This window comes from Canis aureus, chromosome 1, assembly GCF_053574225.1.
Source record: "Canis aureus isolate CA01 chromosome 1, VMU_Caureus_v.1.0, whole genome shotgun sequence".
NCBI classification, from domain to species: Eukaryota; Metazoa; Chordata; class Mammalia; order Carnivora; family Canidae; genus Canis; species Canis aureus.
The window spans coordinates 98,581,082-98,597,550 of NC_135611.1; the positions used below are offsets into that span (position 1 = coordinate 98,581,082).

At 40.6% G+C, this 16,469-nt stretch overlaps 1 protein-coding gene across 8 annotated transcripts in view; it reads right to left on the reverse strand.

Annotated features, from left to right (window-relative positions):
* Positions 1-16,469, reverse strand: part of ZNF169 (zinc finger protein 169) — a 45,666-nt gene that overhangs the window by 20,192 nt on the left and 9,005 nt on the right. For 5 of the 8 annotated variants that reach the window (XM_077910886.1, XM_077910892.1, XM_077910885.1 and 2 more), the window contains 3 exons: positions 13,331-13,401; positions 1,796-1,922; positions 1,236-1,331 (listed from right to left, as the gene is read on the reverse strand). In XM_077910886.1, the coding sequence (XP_077767012.1) occupies positions 1,236-1,331; positions 1,796-1,922; positions 13,331-13,363 (256 nt within the window). In that variant the 5' untranslated portion in view covers positions 13,364-13,401. The remainder of the gene's footprint in view (positions 1-1,235; positions 1,332-1,795; positions 1,923-13,330; positions 13,402-16,469) is intronic. The other 3 variants (XM_077910904.1, XM_077910898.1, XM_077910895.1) reach the window with 2 other exon arrangements.

The following is a 16,469-nucleotide window of genomic DNA, read 5'->3' on the forward strand; positions in this document are numbered from 1 at the left end:
ATCTATATAATGGAATACTATTCAGCAGTAAAAAGAAGTGAACTATAATACACACATTATGGATGGAATTCAAAATAATTATGTTGAGTGAAAGAATCTGGTATATATTCTGTATTATTTGATATTAATTCTGGAAAATGTGAACTGGTCTGTAATGACACAAAGTAGATCAGTGGTTACCTGGGTATTGGGGAGAGGGAGGAGAAGGAGTAAGACAGGGAGGGACAGGAGATAGGGATTATAATAACACACAAGAAAACTTTGGGGTGATAGATATGCTTGGTATTTGGATTGTGGCAATGGTTTCACAGCTGTGCTTCATATGTCAAAACTTACCAAATTTTGTGCTGCATCCTGGACAAACTCTTACCCTTATTTCCATGGAAATAACAAGAATATATAGCAGCATTATTTAAAAGCCAAAAATTGGAAATATCCAAAAGAAGGGAACTGATAATTCAACTGCACTGAATTGAAATATTCACAATGAAATCAATATAACAGTTTTTAAAAGTATAAATCTACTCATTTTCTCATGATTCTCACATTAAGGTGGTAAAAAAAAAAAAAAAAAAAAAAAAAGGTGTGTTCTAGAAGGATGTATATATTACAATACTATGTGCAGAGAAGTTTATAAACATGCAAAATGACACTATCTGGCTGAAGGACTCATCAAGTGGGGAAAGAAAGGCACATGACAATGCTAGTGCAGAGGAGCAGGACACACCTGGAAGAAGGTGCAGGGACTGTTTTCAGGTCTTTCATGTCTGTTTCTAGGCCGCAGGGAAGGCACACAGGCATCATATAATTCTACACACCCTGTTGTAATCTTAAATAATCAACATAAAAGAAACAAGGTTATGGGGATGTGTGGGGTAGAACTGATGCACTAAGATGTTACCAGGTTAAGAAGAGAAATTGGACAGTGTCTCCCAGGGGCAGCAGACTCGGTCTCAGAGGGCAAACACTATGCAGAGTATCAGGCCAACCAATAAAAGCCCAAGAATGGGGAGATGAAAGAACTAGAAAAGGTGCTGGAAAAGAGACACCACATGAGTGGGATGAGGCTGCTGGGAGAGGGGAGGCTGCCAGGGATGCACTCTCTGGGTGAGTGGAGAAGGCATGGAAGGGAGGCTAGCAGAAGAGCCCTCCCCAGGAGCTCATGGGCTCTCCTTCCTCATCTGCTAAGTGCCTCACTGCCCGGTCTCCTACTCTGCCCACTGCTTCCCACTCACCTGGACAAAGGTCCAGAAAACATTCGTTCTCCTCTCTCCAGGGCTCATCGCCTTGCTCCAGTTGTGTGATGAGTTTGGGTTTGGAAAAGGCAATTCCTGCTCACAGGGAAAGAAACCAAGGTGACCCTGGGTTAGTGGCTTAAGAGGCAATGGCAGAACTCGGTCAGCAGGCGAAGGCAAAAACTCAGAAGGGGGCCGGGCAGCAGGACGATGTGCAAAGGCTTGCCAGAGTGCCGAGAAAGGATGACTAAGGGGGGGTGGGGATCCCGATCTAAAGGCAGTACACTAACTCTCCTCTGTGGGTAAGTGAATACCAGTATTCCCAAATTTGAGGAAAGATCACTTTGGACAGAGGCCCAGCCTTGGAAGAGGCATGGCAATTCAGGGTCAGACCACACCTCCCCAAACACCTTTACTGTTTCAACTCTACAGAATCCAGACGTTCTCTGGGGGTATAGGGAAAATACTGCTTTTCTTTCTGAGCCAAAAGCATGGCAGCTGCTACATAAAACCCTAAGGTGCTCACAGGGAGTCTGAGATCTGAGACAAGCCATCCTTACCCAGCGACACCAAGTGGCTGTAGTTCTCCAGCATTACGTCCCGATACAGGGTCCTCTGAGCAGAACTCAGTAGCTTCCACTCCTTCTGGGTGAAGGCCACAGCCACATCCCTGAAGGCCATTACTGCCTGTAACATAAACACATTCCTGCTCACCCAGAAGCCAGCCACATGCACTAGTCTGCCAAACCCAAACCACTACCCAGGGCCAAGGCAGGAAGAATGCTGGTGTGGGGCACCCTGGGGGAGATTCACAGATCCTGCTTTTAACTCAAACTCTAGTGCCATGTGTTCAAGACTGTTAATCCTCTTCTCACATTGCTCATGGGTCTAGTTAAGGGTCCCCTCCTCTCTTCTCTTGGATGTCTGTGATGCTGTCAGAAATGCAGTTTTGTTTAGCTATATCACTAAGTCTTGAAATCAGGGAGACTGATTTCTCCTGCTTATTCTTAATTTTAAAGGTTATTTTAGCTAGTCTAAGACATGTCCTTTCCATATAAATTTTATAATCTTAATTTGTATCTACCCAAAAACCTTGTTGGAATTTTGACAATGTATTTAAACCTTTATATTTGTGGAGACCTAACATTTTTACTTTTGACTCTTCAAATCCATGAACACGATGTGCCTCTCCATTTATTGAGACATTAATTTCTTTCATCAGCATTTTGTGGTTTATAGCAGACAAATCCATGTTTTATTAGACTGATGCCTAAGAACTTTTTTTTTAAGATTTTATTTATATATTCATGAGAGACACAGAGATAGAGAGGCAGAGACACAGGCAGAGGAAGAAGCAGACAACCTGCAAAGAGCCCGATGCAGGACTCAATCCCAGGACCCCAAGATCACAACCTGGGCCAAAGGCAGACGCTCAACCACTGAGCCACCCAGGTGACTGCCTAAGAACTTCTTTAAGTGAATTTAATGGTATTATATTTTTAATTTCAGTGACACTATGTTCACTGCTACGATACAGAAATACAGTTGTTTCTGTGTTTATTTTAAATCCTGCAGCCTGGCTGAACTCACTTAGTTCTAGGAGTTTTTTTTTCCTCCTCCTAGATTTCTTGAGATTTTCTACATTGACAAGCATGGCGTCTGCATATAGGGACAGATTTACTTCTTCCCTTACAATCTGTATGCATTCTATTTCTTCTTGCTTTATTACAGAACTTCTAGCATAATAAAGAATGAGTGGTAAAAGCAGACATCTTTGCTTTATTTTTCACATAAGGAGGAAAGCGTTATGTCTCACAGCATTAAGAATACTACTCCATGGTGAGATGCCATGCCATACCCACTGGGATAGCTATTACCAAAGAAAAAGGAAAGAAGAGATTCTGGCAGAGTGTGAGAAAACACTGGAACCTCTGTGCATTTCTGGTGGGAAATGTAAACTGGTGTGGTTTCTGTGGAAGAGTCCGTTAACATTAAACGTACAAATGACCCTATGACCCAGCAATTCCATTCCTATCTATCTACCTCTCTATACTTGTATGCCAACGTTGCTAATGGCATTATCCAACAACAGCTCAAATACCTATCAATAGATAAATAAAGAATATGTGGTATATGCATACACTGGCATATATTTAGCCTTAAAAAAGCAAGGAAACTGATATTTGACATCGAGGATTAGCCTTGAAAACACTCTAACTGAAATATGCCAGTAACAGGCCAAAAAGTGTACAGCAGGTATGCAGAATGGGCAAACCTAAGAGACAAAGTAAAATAGAGGCTACCAAGAGCTGAGAGGAGTGGGTAATGATGAGTCAGTGTTTAACGGACAGAGTTTCTGTCCAGGAAGATGAAACAGTGCTGGAGATGGAGAATGGGGTCGGTTTCACAACAGTGCGAGTGTACTGAATGAACTAATGTACTTATTAACTGTACACTTATAGTTAAAAACAGTAAATTTTATGTTATGTATATGTCAGAAAAAAAAAAAAGAAATGTTAGATAAGTAATCAGGAAAGGCCTTGCTGAGGGAAAAAAAAGATACAGATATCTTTGTAGATATCCGTATGCAAGTAGAGGAGTTCCCCTACCTTCCTTCTGTTCTCAGGCCTTTTGTTCCCACTGTGGTTCTTGAATTCTGTCAAATAAATGCTTTTACTACTTCAGCTGATACAATCATGTGGTGTTTTAGTCTGTTAATATGGTGGATTACACTAAATTTCAAGTATGGAACTAATCTTGCGTTTCTAAAGTAAACTGTACTTGGTAATAGCATAGGATTATTTTCTTTCTCTTTTTTTAAGATGAAGTATTTTAAAGATTTTATTTATTTATTCATGAGAGACACAGAAAGAGGGAGGCAGAGACACAGGCAGAGGCAGAAGCAGGCTCCAAGCAGGGAGCCCGACGTGGGACTCAATCCTGGGTCTCCAGGATCATGCCCTGGGCGAAAGGCGGCGCCAAACCGCTGAGCCACCCGGGCTGCCCACATATGATTATTTCCTATCAACCCAACACCTGCTCCAGAGTGAGCTGGGAAGTGTTTCCTCCTCGTCTATTTTCTGCAAGAAACCACATAGCACTGGTGTCACATCTTCTTTAAAGATTTGGGAGAATTCCACAGTAAAAACGTCTGGGCCGATAGATTTCTTCTGTAGGAATTTTTAGATTGTAAATTGGACTGAAGAATTACAGAGCTGTTCAAATTACTCCATATTGGGTAGGTTTTGGTAGTTTGGGCTTTTTAAGGAAGCAGTCATTTCATCTAAGCTGTGAGAGTTATGGGTGGATATTCTTTTGATGGCTTCAGAGTGCGTAGAGATATTGTTTCATTCTTGATATGGTCACTTGTGTCTACTCTTTTTCTTAGTCTTACTAGAGGTTGTTTCAATGTTATTTTCAGAAGAGCAGCTCTTTAACTGATTTTCTCTAGTTTTATTTTCAATTTCACTGATTTCTGCTTTTATCACTATTATTTCCTTCTATTTGTTTCCTCTGAGTTTATTTTGCTCTTATTTTTCTAGGTTCCTGAGTCAAACTTATTAAGACTTTTTTCCATACATATTCAGTGCTACAGGCTTTCCTCTGAGGACTGCTTTAGCTGTATTCCACATCCTTTGATATATTGTATTTTCTTCTCCATTCTTTCATGTATGTTTTTATTTCCCTTGAAACTTCATTTTTGATGCATGGATTACTTAGAAGCATGTAGTTTATTTTCTAAGTGTTTATAGACATTTCTGTCAACTCTCTCTCAACTGACTTCAGGTTTCATTCCATTGTGGTCTGAGAAACACCTTGTATGGTATCAATTCTTTATATTTGTTAAGACAAATTCTTATGTTCTATGTGTTGTTTTATGGCCCAGGATACATCTATCTTGGTGTATGTTTCGTGGGTATCTAAAAAGAATATGTATCCTGCTCTTATTCTATAAAGATTAGATTTCATTGGTTGATGATGCTAACAAACTCTTACTGATTTGGAGTCTAGTTTTTCCATCATTGAGAGAAGGGTGTCGACGTCTCCAATTGTTGATTTGTCTATTCCTTCTTTGCATTTTCCTCTTCACATATGGTGAAATTGTTATGTGATGCATACATATTAGGTCACTATCTTCCTGGAAATTGACCATTTATCACCTTCTGTGTCTGATGACTCTCCTTGTGCTGAAATCTACCTTACTTGATTTCATATAGCTACTCCTGATTTAATATAGCTACTCCTGCTATCCTTTAATATTTGCATGATGTTTCTTTTTATCCTTTTAACTGGCCTATGCTATATTTGAAGTTTCATTAGATAGCATATATGGTTTGTTGTGGCTTTTTTTCTTATTCTACCCGTCTCTTTTGGTTGGTATATTAGATAATTTTGTTCTTTTTGGTCTGTTTTCTATTTATTGACTTCTTTTGGGTTACTTGGACTTTTCTTTAGAATTGTTTTTATTTATCCAGTGCTTTCTGTATATTTGTTTGTATAGGTTCTTTTAGTGGTTACTCTAGGAGCTACCTTATGTACACATAACTAATCAGTCTACTGGTATCTTCATTTTCCAGTTTGAATGAAGTATATAGAAACTTTACCTCCCATTACATCCTTTGCCCTTCCAATAATTCTAAGTATTTCCTCTTTATTTATTTAGAATCACATCAGACTGTAATAATTTTTCCTTCAACCATCAAAATTAGTTTAGAAAATTCATGTGTAGGGAAGCCTGGGTGGCTCAGTGGTTGAGCGTCTGCCTTTCGCTTGGGACATGATCAGGGGGTCCCAGGATTGAGTCTCACGTCGGGCTCCCTGCATGGAGCCTGCTTCTCCCTCTGCCTGTGTCTCTCCTCTCCTCTCCTCTCTCTCTTTCTCTGTCTCCCATGAAAAAATAAATAAAATCTTAAAAAAAGAAAATTCATGTGTAAAGGAGTGTTTCCTCTATATAACCATATTTTCTCCATGTTTTCTTTCTTTCTGATTGTGTCGGGGTCCCCAAGACCAATCCCTGGTTTGATATTTACTAGGATATGCAAGATTCATCCACATACTTTTACCCATGGCTACAACAAAGGGATACAAAGCAAAATCAGCAAAGAGAAATTGTACAAGAGACAAAGTCCAAAGGCAACCGGGAACAAACTTCCAAGAATCCCCTCCCAGTAGAATAACACATGACCCACTTAACTCCTCCACCAAGGACTTGTGACGTGTTAAATATTGTCTAACAAGGATGCTCATTAGAGGCTGTGTCCAACTTTTTTAGTGGGGTCTGGTCACACAGGCACTTTCAGCATAAACCCTACAGTTTGCATAGTTTTAGGCACGGTGAGACATCCTTATCAGTTCTGGGAATGGTGCTAACCCTCCAGAAATGCAAGATCCCAATGCCAGCCAACGGATAATCTTGCAAGCAGGATTTCCTAAGAATAGCCTGTTATGTTAACACTTTCCCACACACAGATGTTCCAAGATTCCCTCTTTTATGGTTTCCTTTTTGTTTATAAAATCACCTCTATCCACACTCCTGGAGACAAATTCTCAGGTTTTTTCTTTTTCAAGAATATCCGATTTCCCCTTCATTCCTGGAAGGTATTTTCATTTGGCACAGGATTTGGGGTTGGTAATTCTTTTCTTTCAGCACCTAAAGAACATCACACCTCTTCTACCCAACTTCTTTGGTTTCTAATGAGACATCTACTATTCCAATAGCTTTTCCTTTATGAGAAATGTGTTGTTTCTCCTTGGCTGCTTTCAAGATGTTTTCTTCATTTTTAGGCTTTAGAAGATTCATTATAAGGTGTCTTGGCATGGATTTCAGTGAGTTTGTCATATTTGGCATATGTTCAAACTTTTTGAATCTGTAGGTTTACATCTCTTGCCAAATTTGGGAAGTTTTCAGCCACTAATTCTTCTAATGCTTTTTCAGCCCAGCCTACTTTCATTCCTTTTTCTAGAACTACAATGACACAAATATTAGATATTGTGTTATGTTCCCAGTTTTTGAGGCTCTGTTCATTATTTTTTCCCAGCATATTTTCTCCCTGTTGTGCAGATTGGGTAATTTCCATTGTTCTATCTTCTAGTTCACGGATTTCTCTGTAACCTCTAATCTGGTAAGCCCATCTATTGAGCTTTATCTTTCAAGTATGTATTTTTTGTTCTGAAATCTCCATGTTTATTCATTGTATCTCTATTTCTTGAGGCTAATTTTTCATTAATCACATGTGTTTTAGTGTGGATCCCCGGTTGTCTAAGCACTATTTGTATGGACCATCCCTTTCCAATTGAATGATCGTGGCACTCTTGTCAAAAATCAATTGACCATATATGTGAAGGTTGTTTTTTTTTCCCCGCTCAGGCTCTCAGTTGTATTCCATTGTTCTATATATTTATCCTTAAGTCAGTGAGAACCTATTTTGCCACTGTTTGTATTCTTGGTACTAAGTACTGAAATCAGGCAGTTGACTCCTCCAGACTTGTTTCTGCAAGACTCAAGATCCTGTGATATTCCAAATGAATTTTAGGATAGCTTCTTCTATTTATGTTTTTTTTTTAATCATGAATAGAATTTTGATGGGTATTGTTCTGAATCTATGGATTACTTTGGGTAGTACTGTCATTTTAGCAATACTAAGTCTTCCAGTCCATAAGCAGGGAAGTGTTTCCATATACCTAGGTCTTCTTTAATTTCCACGCTATTTTGTAGTTGTCAGTAAACAAGTCTTTTGCCTCCTTGGTTAAATTTATTGTTGAGTATTTGATTCTTTTAGATGCTATTGTAATTTGAAACTTTATTGCAATCTATTCTTTGGAATTTATTTTATTGGAACTTAAAAATATATGTATTTTCTATTTGGATAGTTTGTTGAAAACATACAGAAATAAAACTGGCTTTTCGATGTTGATTTTGCATCCCACCACTTTACTAAATCTATGTATTAGCTCTGACTTTTTTTTTAACCTGTGTGGATTTTAAGGCTTTATGAATATGAGAATGTCTTCAGTGAAGAGATCACTTTACTTCTTTTCTAATTTGGATGTGTTTTTCTTTTTTTTTTTTTTTTAAGATTTTATTTATTTATTCATAGAAACACAGAGAATGAGAGGCAGAGACACAGGCAGAGGGAGAAGCAGGCCCCATGCAGAGAGCCCGACATGGGACTCGATCCAGGGTCTCCAGGATCACGCCCTGGGCTGCAGGTGGCGCTAAACCACTGTGCCACCGGGGCTGCCCTGTTTTCTTTTTCTCACCAATTATTCTGGCTAGAACTGCCGTACTGTGTTGAACAGAAGTAGCAAAAGCTGGCATCCTTATTTCATTTGTGTTCTTCAGAAAAAAGCATTCAGTGTTTCACCAATAACAGTGTTAGTGTGGATTTTTCATATATGGCCTTGATCACATTGAGAAAGTTCCCTTCTATTCCTAGTTTGCTGAATGTTTTTTCATGAAAGGTGTTTAGTTGTGTCACATGACTTTTTTTTTTTAAAAAAATTTTTATTCATTCATTCATGATAGACAGAGACTGAGGCAGAGAAATAGAGGGAGAAGCAGGCTCCTCGCAGGGAGCCTGATGTGGGACTCAATCCCCAGGACCCCAGAATCACGCCCTGAGCCGAAGGCAGATGTTCAACAGCTGAGCCACCCAGGTGTCCCTGTCATATGATTTTTCAACTAAGAGATGATGAGTGATTTTTACCCTGCTGTCTCCTAATGTGGTATATTATAGAATTAATTTTAACATGTTGAAACATTCTTGCATTCTGAGAGTAAACCTCATTTGCTCAAGAAGTACAACTCTTAATATGCTGCTGAATTAGCTTTAGACATATTTTGGTGAAGATTTTTCCATCTGTGCTCATAAGGGATATTAGCCTATAGTCTTCTTGTAGTGTCTCTGTTTGAGACCTGGTATCAAAGTAATGCTGTCCTCATAGAATGAATTAGGAAGTGTCTTCTTAAATCTTTTGGAATAGTTGGAGAAAGATTTTGTTAACTTTTTTTATATGTTTGGTAGAATTAACAAAGCCACCGGGTTGTGAGGTTTTCTCTGTTGGGGGGGGGGGGGTTATTGATTTAATATCTTCACTATTTCTAGGTCTATTCAGAATTCCTATTCTTTCCTGAGTCAGTTTGGGTAGATTGTGCATTTCTAAAAATTTATCCATTTCACCTTGGGTAACCAAGTTGTTGCCATACAGCTATTCTCTTATGTAAGTATTCCCTTATAACCCTTCTTACTTAAAAAAAAAAAAAAAATGACAGTAATGTCTCCAAGTTCATTTTTTATTTTACTTATTTTGTTGTTAGTCAATCTAGATAAAGGTTTGTCAATTTTGTTGATCTTTTTAAGGAACCAGCTTTAAGTTTTGTTGATTTCTCTATCATGTTTCTGTTTTCTATTTTATCTCATCTTTATTATTTCCTTCCTGTTTCTAGCTTGGGTTTAGTTTGCTCTTAAATTGTAAAATTAGGTTGATTTTAGATCTTTCTTCTTTTTACATTATGCATCTATAGCTATAAAATTCCCTCTAAGCATCATTTTTGCTGTATCCCGTAAGTTTTAGAATGTCGAGTTTTCATGTCTATTTGTCTCAGTGTATTTTCTACCCTCTCTTGATTTTTCTTCTTGGGTAGAATGGTTGCTTGAGTGTGCTACCTAATTTCCACATATTTGTGAATTTTCCAGAGTTCTTTCTTTCTTTTTTTTTTTATTTTTTATTTATTTTTTTTTAAAGCTTTATTTTTTTTTATATATTTTTTTTAATTTTTATTTATTTATGATAGTCACAGAGAGAGAGAGAGAGGCAGAGACACAGGCAGAGGGAGAAGCAGGCTCCATGCACCGGGAGCCCGACGTGGGATTCGATCCCGGGTCTCCAGGATCGCGCCCTGGGCCAAAGGCAGGCGCCAAACCGCTGCGCCACCCAGGGATCCCTTTTTTTTTTTTTAGATAAGTATTTGGTTTTTTAAATTTATTTATTCAGAGAGAGAGACTGAGAATCAGAGACACAGGCAGAGGGAGAAGCGGGCCCCATGCAGGGAGTCTGACGAGAGACTCGATCCTGGGTCTCCAGAATCAGACCCCGGGCCGCAGGCGGCGCTAAACCGCTGCGCCACCAGGGGTGCCCTCCAGAGTTCTTTCTGATCATTTCTAGTTTCATCCTACTGCGATCAGAAGTTACTTTGTGTGACTTCAATCATTTCAAATTCAAATTCACCTACCTTGTGGCCTAATAGATGTCTATCCTGGAAAATGTTTTAGGTGCACTTGAGTGAAATATTTACTTTGCTGTTGTTGGGTGGTGGTGGTGTGTGTTGTTTGCCTATTAGTTGCAACTGATATATAGTGTAGTTCAAATTGTGTATTTCCTTTGCTCTCCCATCTGGCTGTTCTATTCATTATAGAAAGGCGGGTATTGAAGTCTACACCCATTATTGTAGAACCATTTTTTCCCTTTAATTCTGCCCATTTTTACTCCATATATGTTGAGACTATACTGCTAGGTATGCACATATTTATAATTGTTATATCTTCTCTCCATAGTGAACTTTCTATCAACATATGATATTCTTCTTAGTCTTTCGTGGTTTTTGTTGTTTTTTTAAAAGAAGATTTTATTTATTTATTCATGAGAGACACACACAGAGAAGCAGAGACATAGGCAGAGAAGAAGCAGGCTCCCTGTGGGGAGCCTGATACAGGACTTGATCCCAGGATGCTGAGATCACTCAAAGCCACAGGCAGACACTCAACCACTGAGCCACCCAGCTGCCCCCCTTCTTAATCTTTTGTAACTTTTCCTTTTAAATTGAAATATAATTGACACACAATATCCTCTTAGTTTCAATTGTACTTCATAGTGATTTAATATTTTTATACATTACAAATATATCCCCACAATATCTAGTTACCATCTGTCACCAAAGATACTCTAGTATTATGACTATATTTCCCCTGCTATACAATGCATCCCCATGATTTATTTTATAACTAGAAATTTGTACCTCTTAATCCCCTTCACCTATTTGCCCACTACTCAACCCCTCCCCACTTGGATAACAGGATGATAAGATTCAGGGTGTGCTAAGGATCCCACAGGAAGTGGCACAGTAGGGACAGAAAAATTGAGCCAGTGACACATTCCATTTTGGCCAGGAATGCTTCTCTATTAACATCATAAATGGTAAAGTAAAACATACAAAAGTTTTCTCTTACTTTAAGTAACACGCTGAATTAAATATACTACATAAACATTTTCCCTCAAAGGTATAAAATATTTGACAACTGAGGGACATACAGCTCTTAATGATTCTGATAACCAATCAATTTTAATTTGTACAGTAACATACAAATATCCACCATACAAACCCAGTACTAAGATCAAGTTCAGATCTTCTTGCAAAAAAATTCTATATTTGATATGACAGGCAATGAAAAACTGAATCCAATTGACACTATTTTTGTGTAACTGATATAATCAACACAAGATAGCCCACCTGCTCTCTATTTAGGTGATTAGTAAATGTTAATTTTATCCAATTATGTCAAGTTCACCTGTTGCCTAATCTTACAGGTTAGAAAAATCTTTCCTTTAGGATATATATTCACTCAGTTACAGTTGATCTGTAACACGGGGCTACAGGGGTGCCGATCCACCATACAGTCACAAATCTGCGTATAATTTTTGACTCCCCAAAAACTTAACCAATAGCCTATGATTAACCAGAAGCCTCACTGATACAATGAATAAACATATATTTTATGTTACGTGTATTATATACTGTATTTTTACAATAAACTAGAGAAAAAGGTATTATTAAGAAATTCATAAGAGAAAATACACTTAAAGTGCTGTCCTGTATGTACTGAAAAAAATCCACATATAAATGGACCCACACAATTCAAACCCATATTGTTCAAGGATCAACTATACTATTTATTTCCTAATCCTTGATTTTGACATGGCAAAATCCTCAAAATCCAGCTTGCTCCAAGTTCAGGCCCACAATCCTCAGCCTAGCTTTCCAGATTCTGGTGATTTGGCTGTCCAGGCTCAGAGCAGGTGAAGGCAAAGCCTTCAGGAGACAGGAAAGGAATGAGTGAAGCAGTCTCCTCAGCCTTGGGGTCTGGGAGTGAAAGTGAGTACAACCACACTGTGGAGACACTGTTTGGCTTCAGCTATTTGTCATCTGCCAAGAGAGTGGACTCTGGAGAGTGGTGACCTATTCTCAGAGAAGTTGGCAATCTACACTTTCAGACATAATCTTCCAATTTTTAAGTGTGGAAAACTCATTTAATATAAACTACAGGGGGCGCCTCGGTTGCTCAGTCACTTAAGCATCCACCTTTGGCTTAGATCATGATCTTAGGTCCTGGGATTGAGCCCTGCATTGGGCTCCCTGCTCAGGGGGGAGTTTGCTTCTTCCTTTCCCTCTGTGTTCTCTCTTGGTCTCTCTCTCGAGTAAAATAAAATCTTAAAAAAATACACACACACACACAATTTATGTGTGTGTGTGTGTGTACATATATATAAAACACAAGACTGGCCAAACTAAATGTATCCTGAGTCACAAGCAGACAGACAACAGGTCAACACCCTCACCACCACACAGAAAACTAATGTGACTAAAGGCCACTGGCTGCTCAAAGCTTTCTAAATGAAGAGGGACGGCCTGCCAGTCACCCGGTTTCTGAGACACAGTAGACTTCCTGTCATACTCCCACTGGAAGTTCTTCAACCTGCCAAGTCCATCAGGGGCAGCTCAGACAGCTCGGAAGAGAGCTGTCTCCTAAAAGTCTTCCTTCACTTTTTTAGGCCTTGGGAATCACTGGGCATGTAAGCATGTATGTCCATGCTTACGTGCCCAGTAAGTATCTGTATCTTAACTGTGATTATGGTTTGCTACTCGGTGAATGCCTGAGTCATGAATAGGGCAGAGGAATCTGAGAAATGGTTCCAGGCAAGATGGGCCACACCCCCAAAATCACGGCTAGATAGGACCTAACACCATCAGGGCAGTCCCAGGACCAAGAAAGGCAATCAGTCCATCCTGCCAAGAACTAAGAAAAAATTTCAGGACTCACCTCATCCCTGGTTGTCAGGAGCCCTGGGGCCATATTCCTGGTCAGCTGAGTGCCGTTCCTAGATGGCAGAGCTGAGGAAAAGAACAGAGGTGAAGGGGCGCTCTGGAGAAGTACCCTTCCACTAGCCTCCCAGCTCAGCGGGGGAGCACAGATAAGGCAGGCAGGTTGCAGGGGGCATCAGAGCTGCCCATTTGTAACCAGTGTCCTATTTTTAAAAAGGGCCCCCAGAGTCAGATCAGCAGTAAACTCAGTTCCAATCTCAAGTTAGGAATTAAAGCCCAGACCCCTGCAGGTAGATGAGACTTTTCTCACTGTGGAGACTCTATTAAGGACAGGGCCTCAGAGTAAGCACAGGAGAGCACTCATGGTGAGAGACAGTCACCCATCAGAGGGAAAAAAGAAATTCCCCACCCACATCTGCCCTAAAGCCAAAGGGCAAGTTGCAGGAAACCCAACCAGAAAGAGTGCTACAGGTCTCCAAAGAATGCAGATTGGGAGGAAGGAGGGGGGGCCAGGACAGGGACATGAAGAAGGGTTGGTGCCAACATCTGGCTGCCCCTCCACCCCCATTTATATATCCAAGATTGAGTTCCCAAGATTTTAAATGTGATTTGAAATTTAAGAAACAAGAAGTCAGCACATGGCCCAGGGCTTCAACAAGCCAGTGTCATGAAGAAATTATTAAGAGGAGAGACTTTCCTGAATGCAAAGATTAGATAACCATTCTTCGGTTACGATTATTTGCTTTGGCCAGGTCCTAGTTTGCACAAATGAACTAGAAAGCATTTGGGGGGTTACAGAGGATAGTTCAGGATGAACCGGGTATTAGAGAACCACTGTGAACACTGGGAGCTGTGATCATGATACTCTGCACATGGGAAAAACAAGCTGTTACTAAGAAATGGTGCTGAAATACTGAGGGGCGAATTGACATACGTGTAATCTATTTAAAATGTGAAGCTTTCAACAAGTTAACAACATGAAAAGAGAGAACTCTGATGGAATAAAAGGGGACTTTAGAGACCCAGCAACCAAATGCAACATGTGGAGACCATGTTAGCAGTTTTGAGCAATCCAGGAAATATGAACACTGGCTAGATGTTAGAGAACAGTAAAGAAGTGATACTAATTTTGTCAGGCTCAAGTTAAGAACAGGCTGTGCTGACAGCCTCTGCAGATAACTGTGGTTGTGCTTAAAGAAAGAGTGGAAAAGCCACCACTCATACCCTGCTGGGTGCTGAGAAAGTAGCTGCTGTCCCTGAAGGTCAAGAACAAAGCAAGGATGTTCCCTCTCGCCTCTCCTATGAGCATCACACTGCAAGTACGAGTCAATACAAAATAAGATTCACAGATGGGAAAGAAGAAACACAATAATATCTTTGTCTGCAGATGACCTGATTGACTATTTAGAAAATACCAAAGATTTCTGGCACTACTAACAAGTGAGCGTAGCAAGGCTTCAGGATACAAGGTTATTATACAAAAATCGATTGCTTTCCTACGTTCCAGCCAAGAACAAACGGGATTTTAAATTCAAAACACTACAACATTTATATTAGCACCCAGAAAATAAAATACTTAGATCTAAAACAAATTTGTACAAAATCTCTATGAGGAAAACCACAAAATTTCTGAAAGAAATCAAAGAATACCTAAATAAATGGAGAGATGGTCTGTGTTATGGATAGGGAGATAGGATGCTGTTGACAGGCCAACTTGCTCCATATATCCAGTGAAATCTCCATCAGAATCCTAGCAAATTATCTTGAGGTATCAACAAACCCGTTCTAAAGTTTATATGAGAAGCCGAAGACCCCAAAGAGCCAACACAATACTGAAGAACAAAGTCAGGAGCCTAACGTGACCAGATTCCACAACTAACTATAAAGCTGCAGTGATGAAAAAGAGCACAGTGTTGGCAAAAGGGAAATGTAATAGTCAAGAGTTCTGGGGAAGATGGAGGAATAGGAGGGTCCTAAGCTCCATTCGTACCACAGACACAACTAGATAACACCTACATCAGTGCAAATAACCCAGAAAAGGATCCAAGGACCGGCAGAACAAATACATGTAGAGAACGGGCCACATCCAACAGCATAGGAAGGCTGGAGGCACAGACAGGCGCTAAACAGACCAGCGGGATGGTCTGTGGGAGGGAGGGACACATATACACAGAGATACACAGAGAGGAGAGGAAAACAGAGCCCCACACTCTGCACCCCAAGCATGGGGGACCCTCTAGGGAAAACCAGTCCCGGTAACATTGGGCTTTGAAAGCCAGAGGAGCCTAATTTCTCAAGTTCTTACAATCAACCTGTGGAGCTTAATACCTGGAACTTTAAAAACCGTGGGCTCCGCTCTGGAAGAGCCGAGGGTGATAGGAAACTGAGTCCCTGTCCTTAAAGAGATAGCACAACAAATGGCCCTTCGGAGATACAGCATGGAAACACCTTTATGAGAAATGCCTGAGATAAGGGAGGGACATCTGTTTACTAATCTCATGCAGGTGCTGGAGGGGCAGGGATCTCTGGGGGCTTCTCCAGGAAAAAGGAGCTGGCTAGAACCATTTCCTTCCTCACCCCCCAGCCTAGGCACATGAGCATCTGCAGGAACCAGCACAGCATGAACACGAGCCACCTAATGTGCTAAAAGCACCATCCCACCGTGTTCTCCTGCAGACCTGTCCACCCCTGTCCCCAGGCCGGGCCTTGCTGCAGCTCTCCCAGAACAGCCCCACACAACCCTTGCTAACAGTCCATGCCTGACCCTGCACTCTTCTGAGGATCCATCCCCTCCAACCCAATTGACCTCAGGCCCAGGGGATGCTGGTCCCTCCTGCTGGCCCTGTGCACCATGCTCCCCGAAGTGAGGCAGCAGTCTTCTAAAGCAGCTCCAGGTCCCTTCCCTCAATGGACCTGCATAATCCTTGCTGAGACCTTAGGGCCTATATCCACATTCCCCTGCGAATTTGTCCCCTCCAATACACTCTTGGCAGAGCCCATCCAAACTGGTGCCACAAGCCTGGGACTGAGCAAGCTTCCCCTCCACAGTGACTCCTGCCCCAGAGAGAAAGAAAGATAACCACACAAGTCCCACTGCGGCCCCAACAGAGGGCTGGAGTAAGACAACTGGTCACATT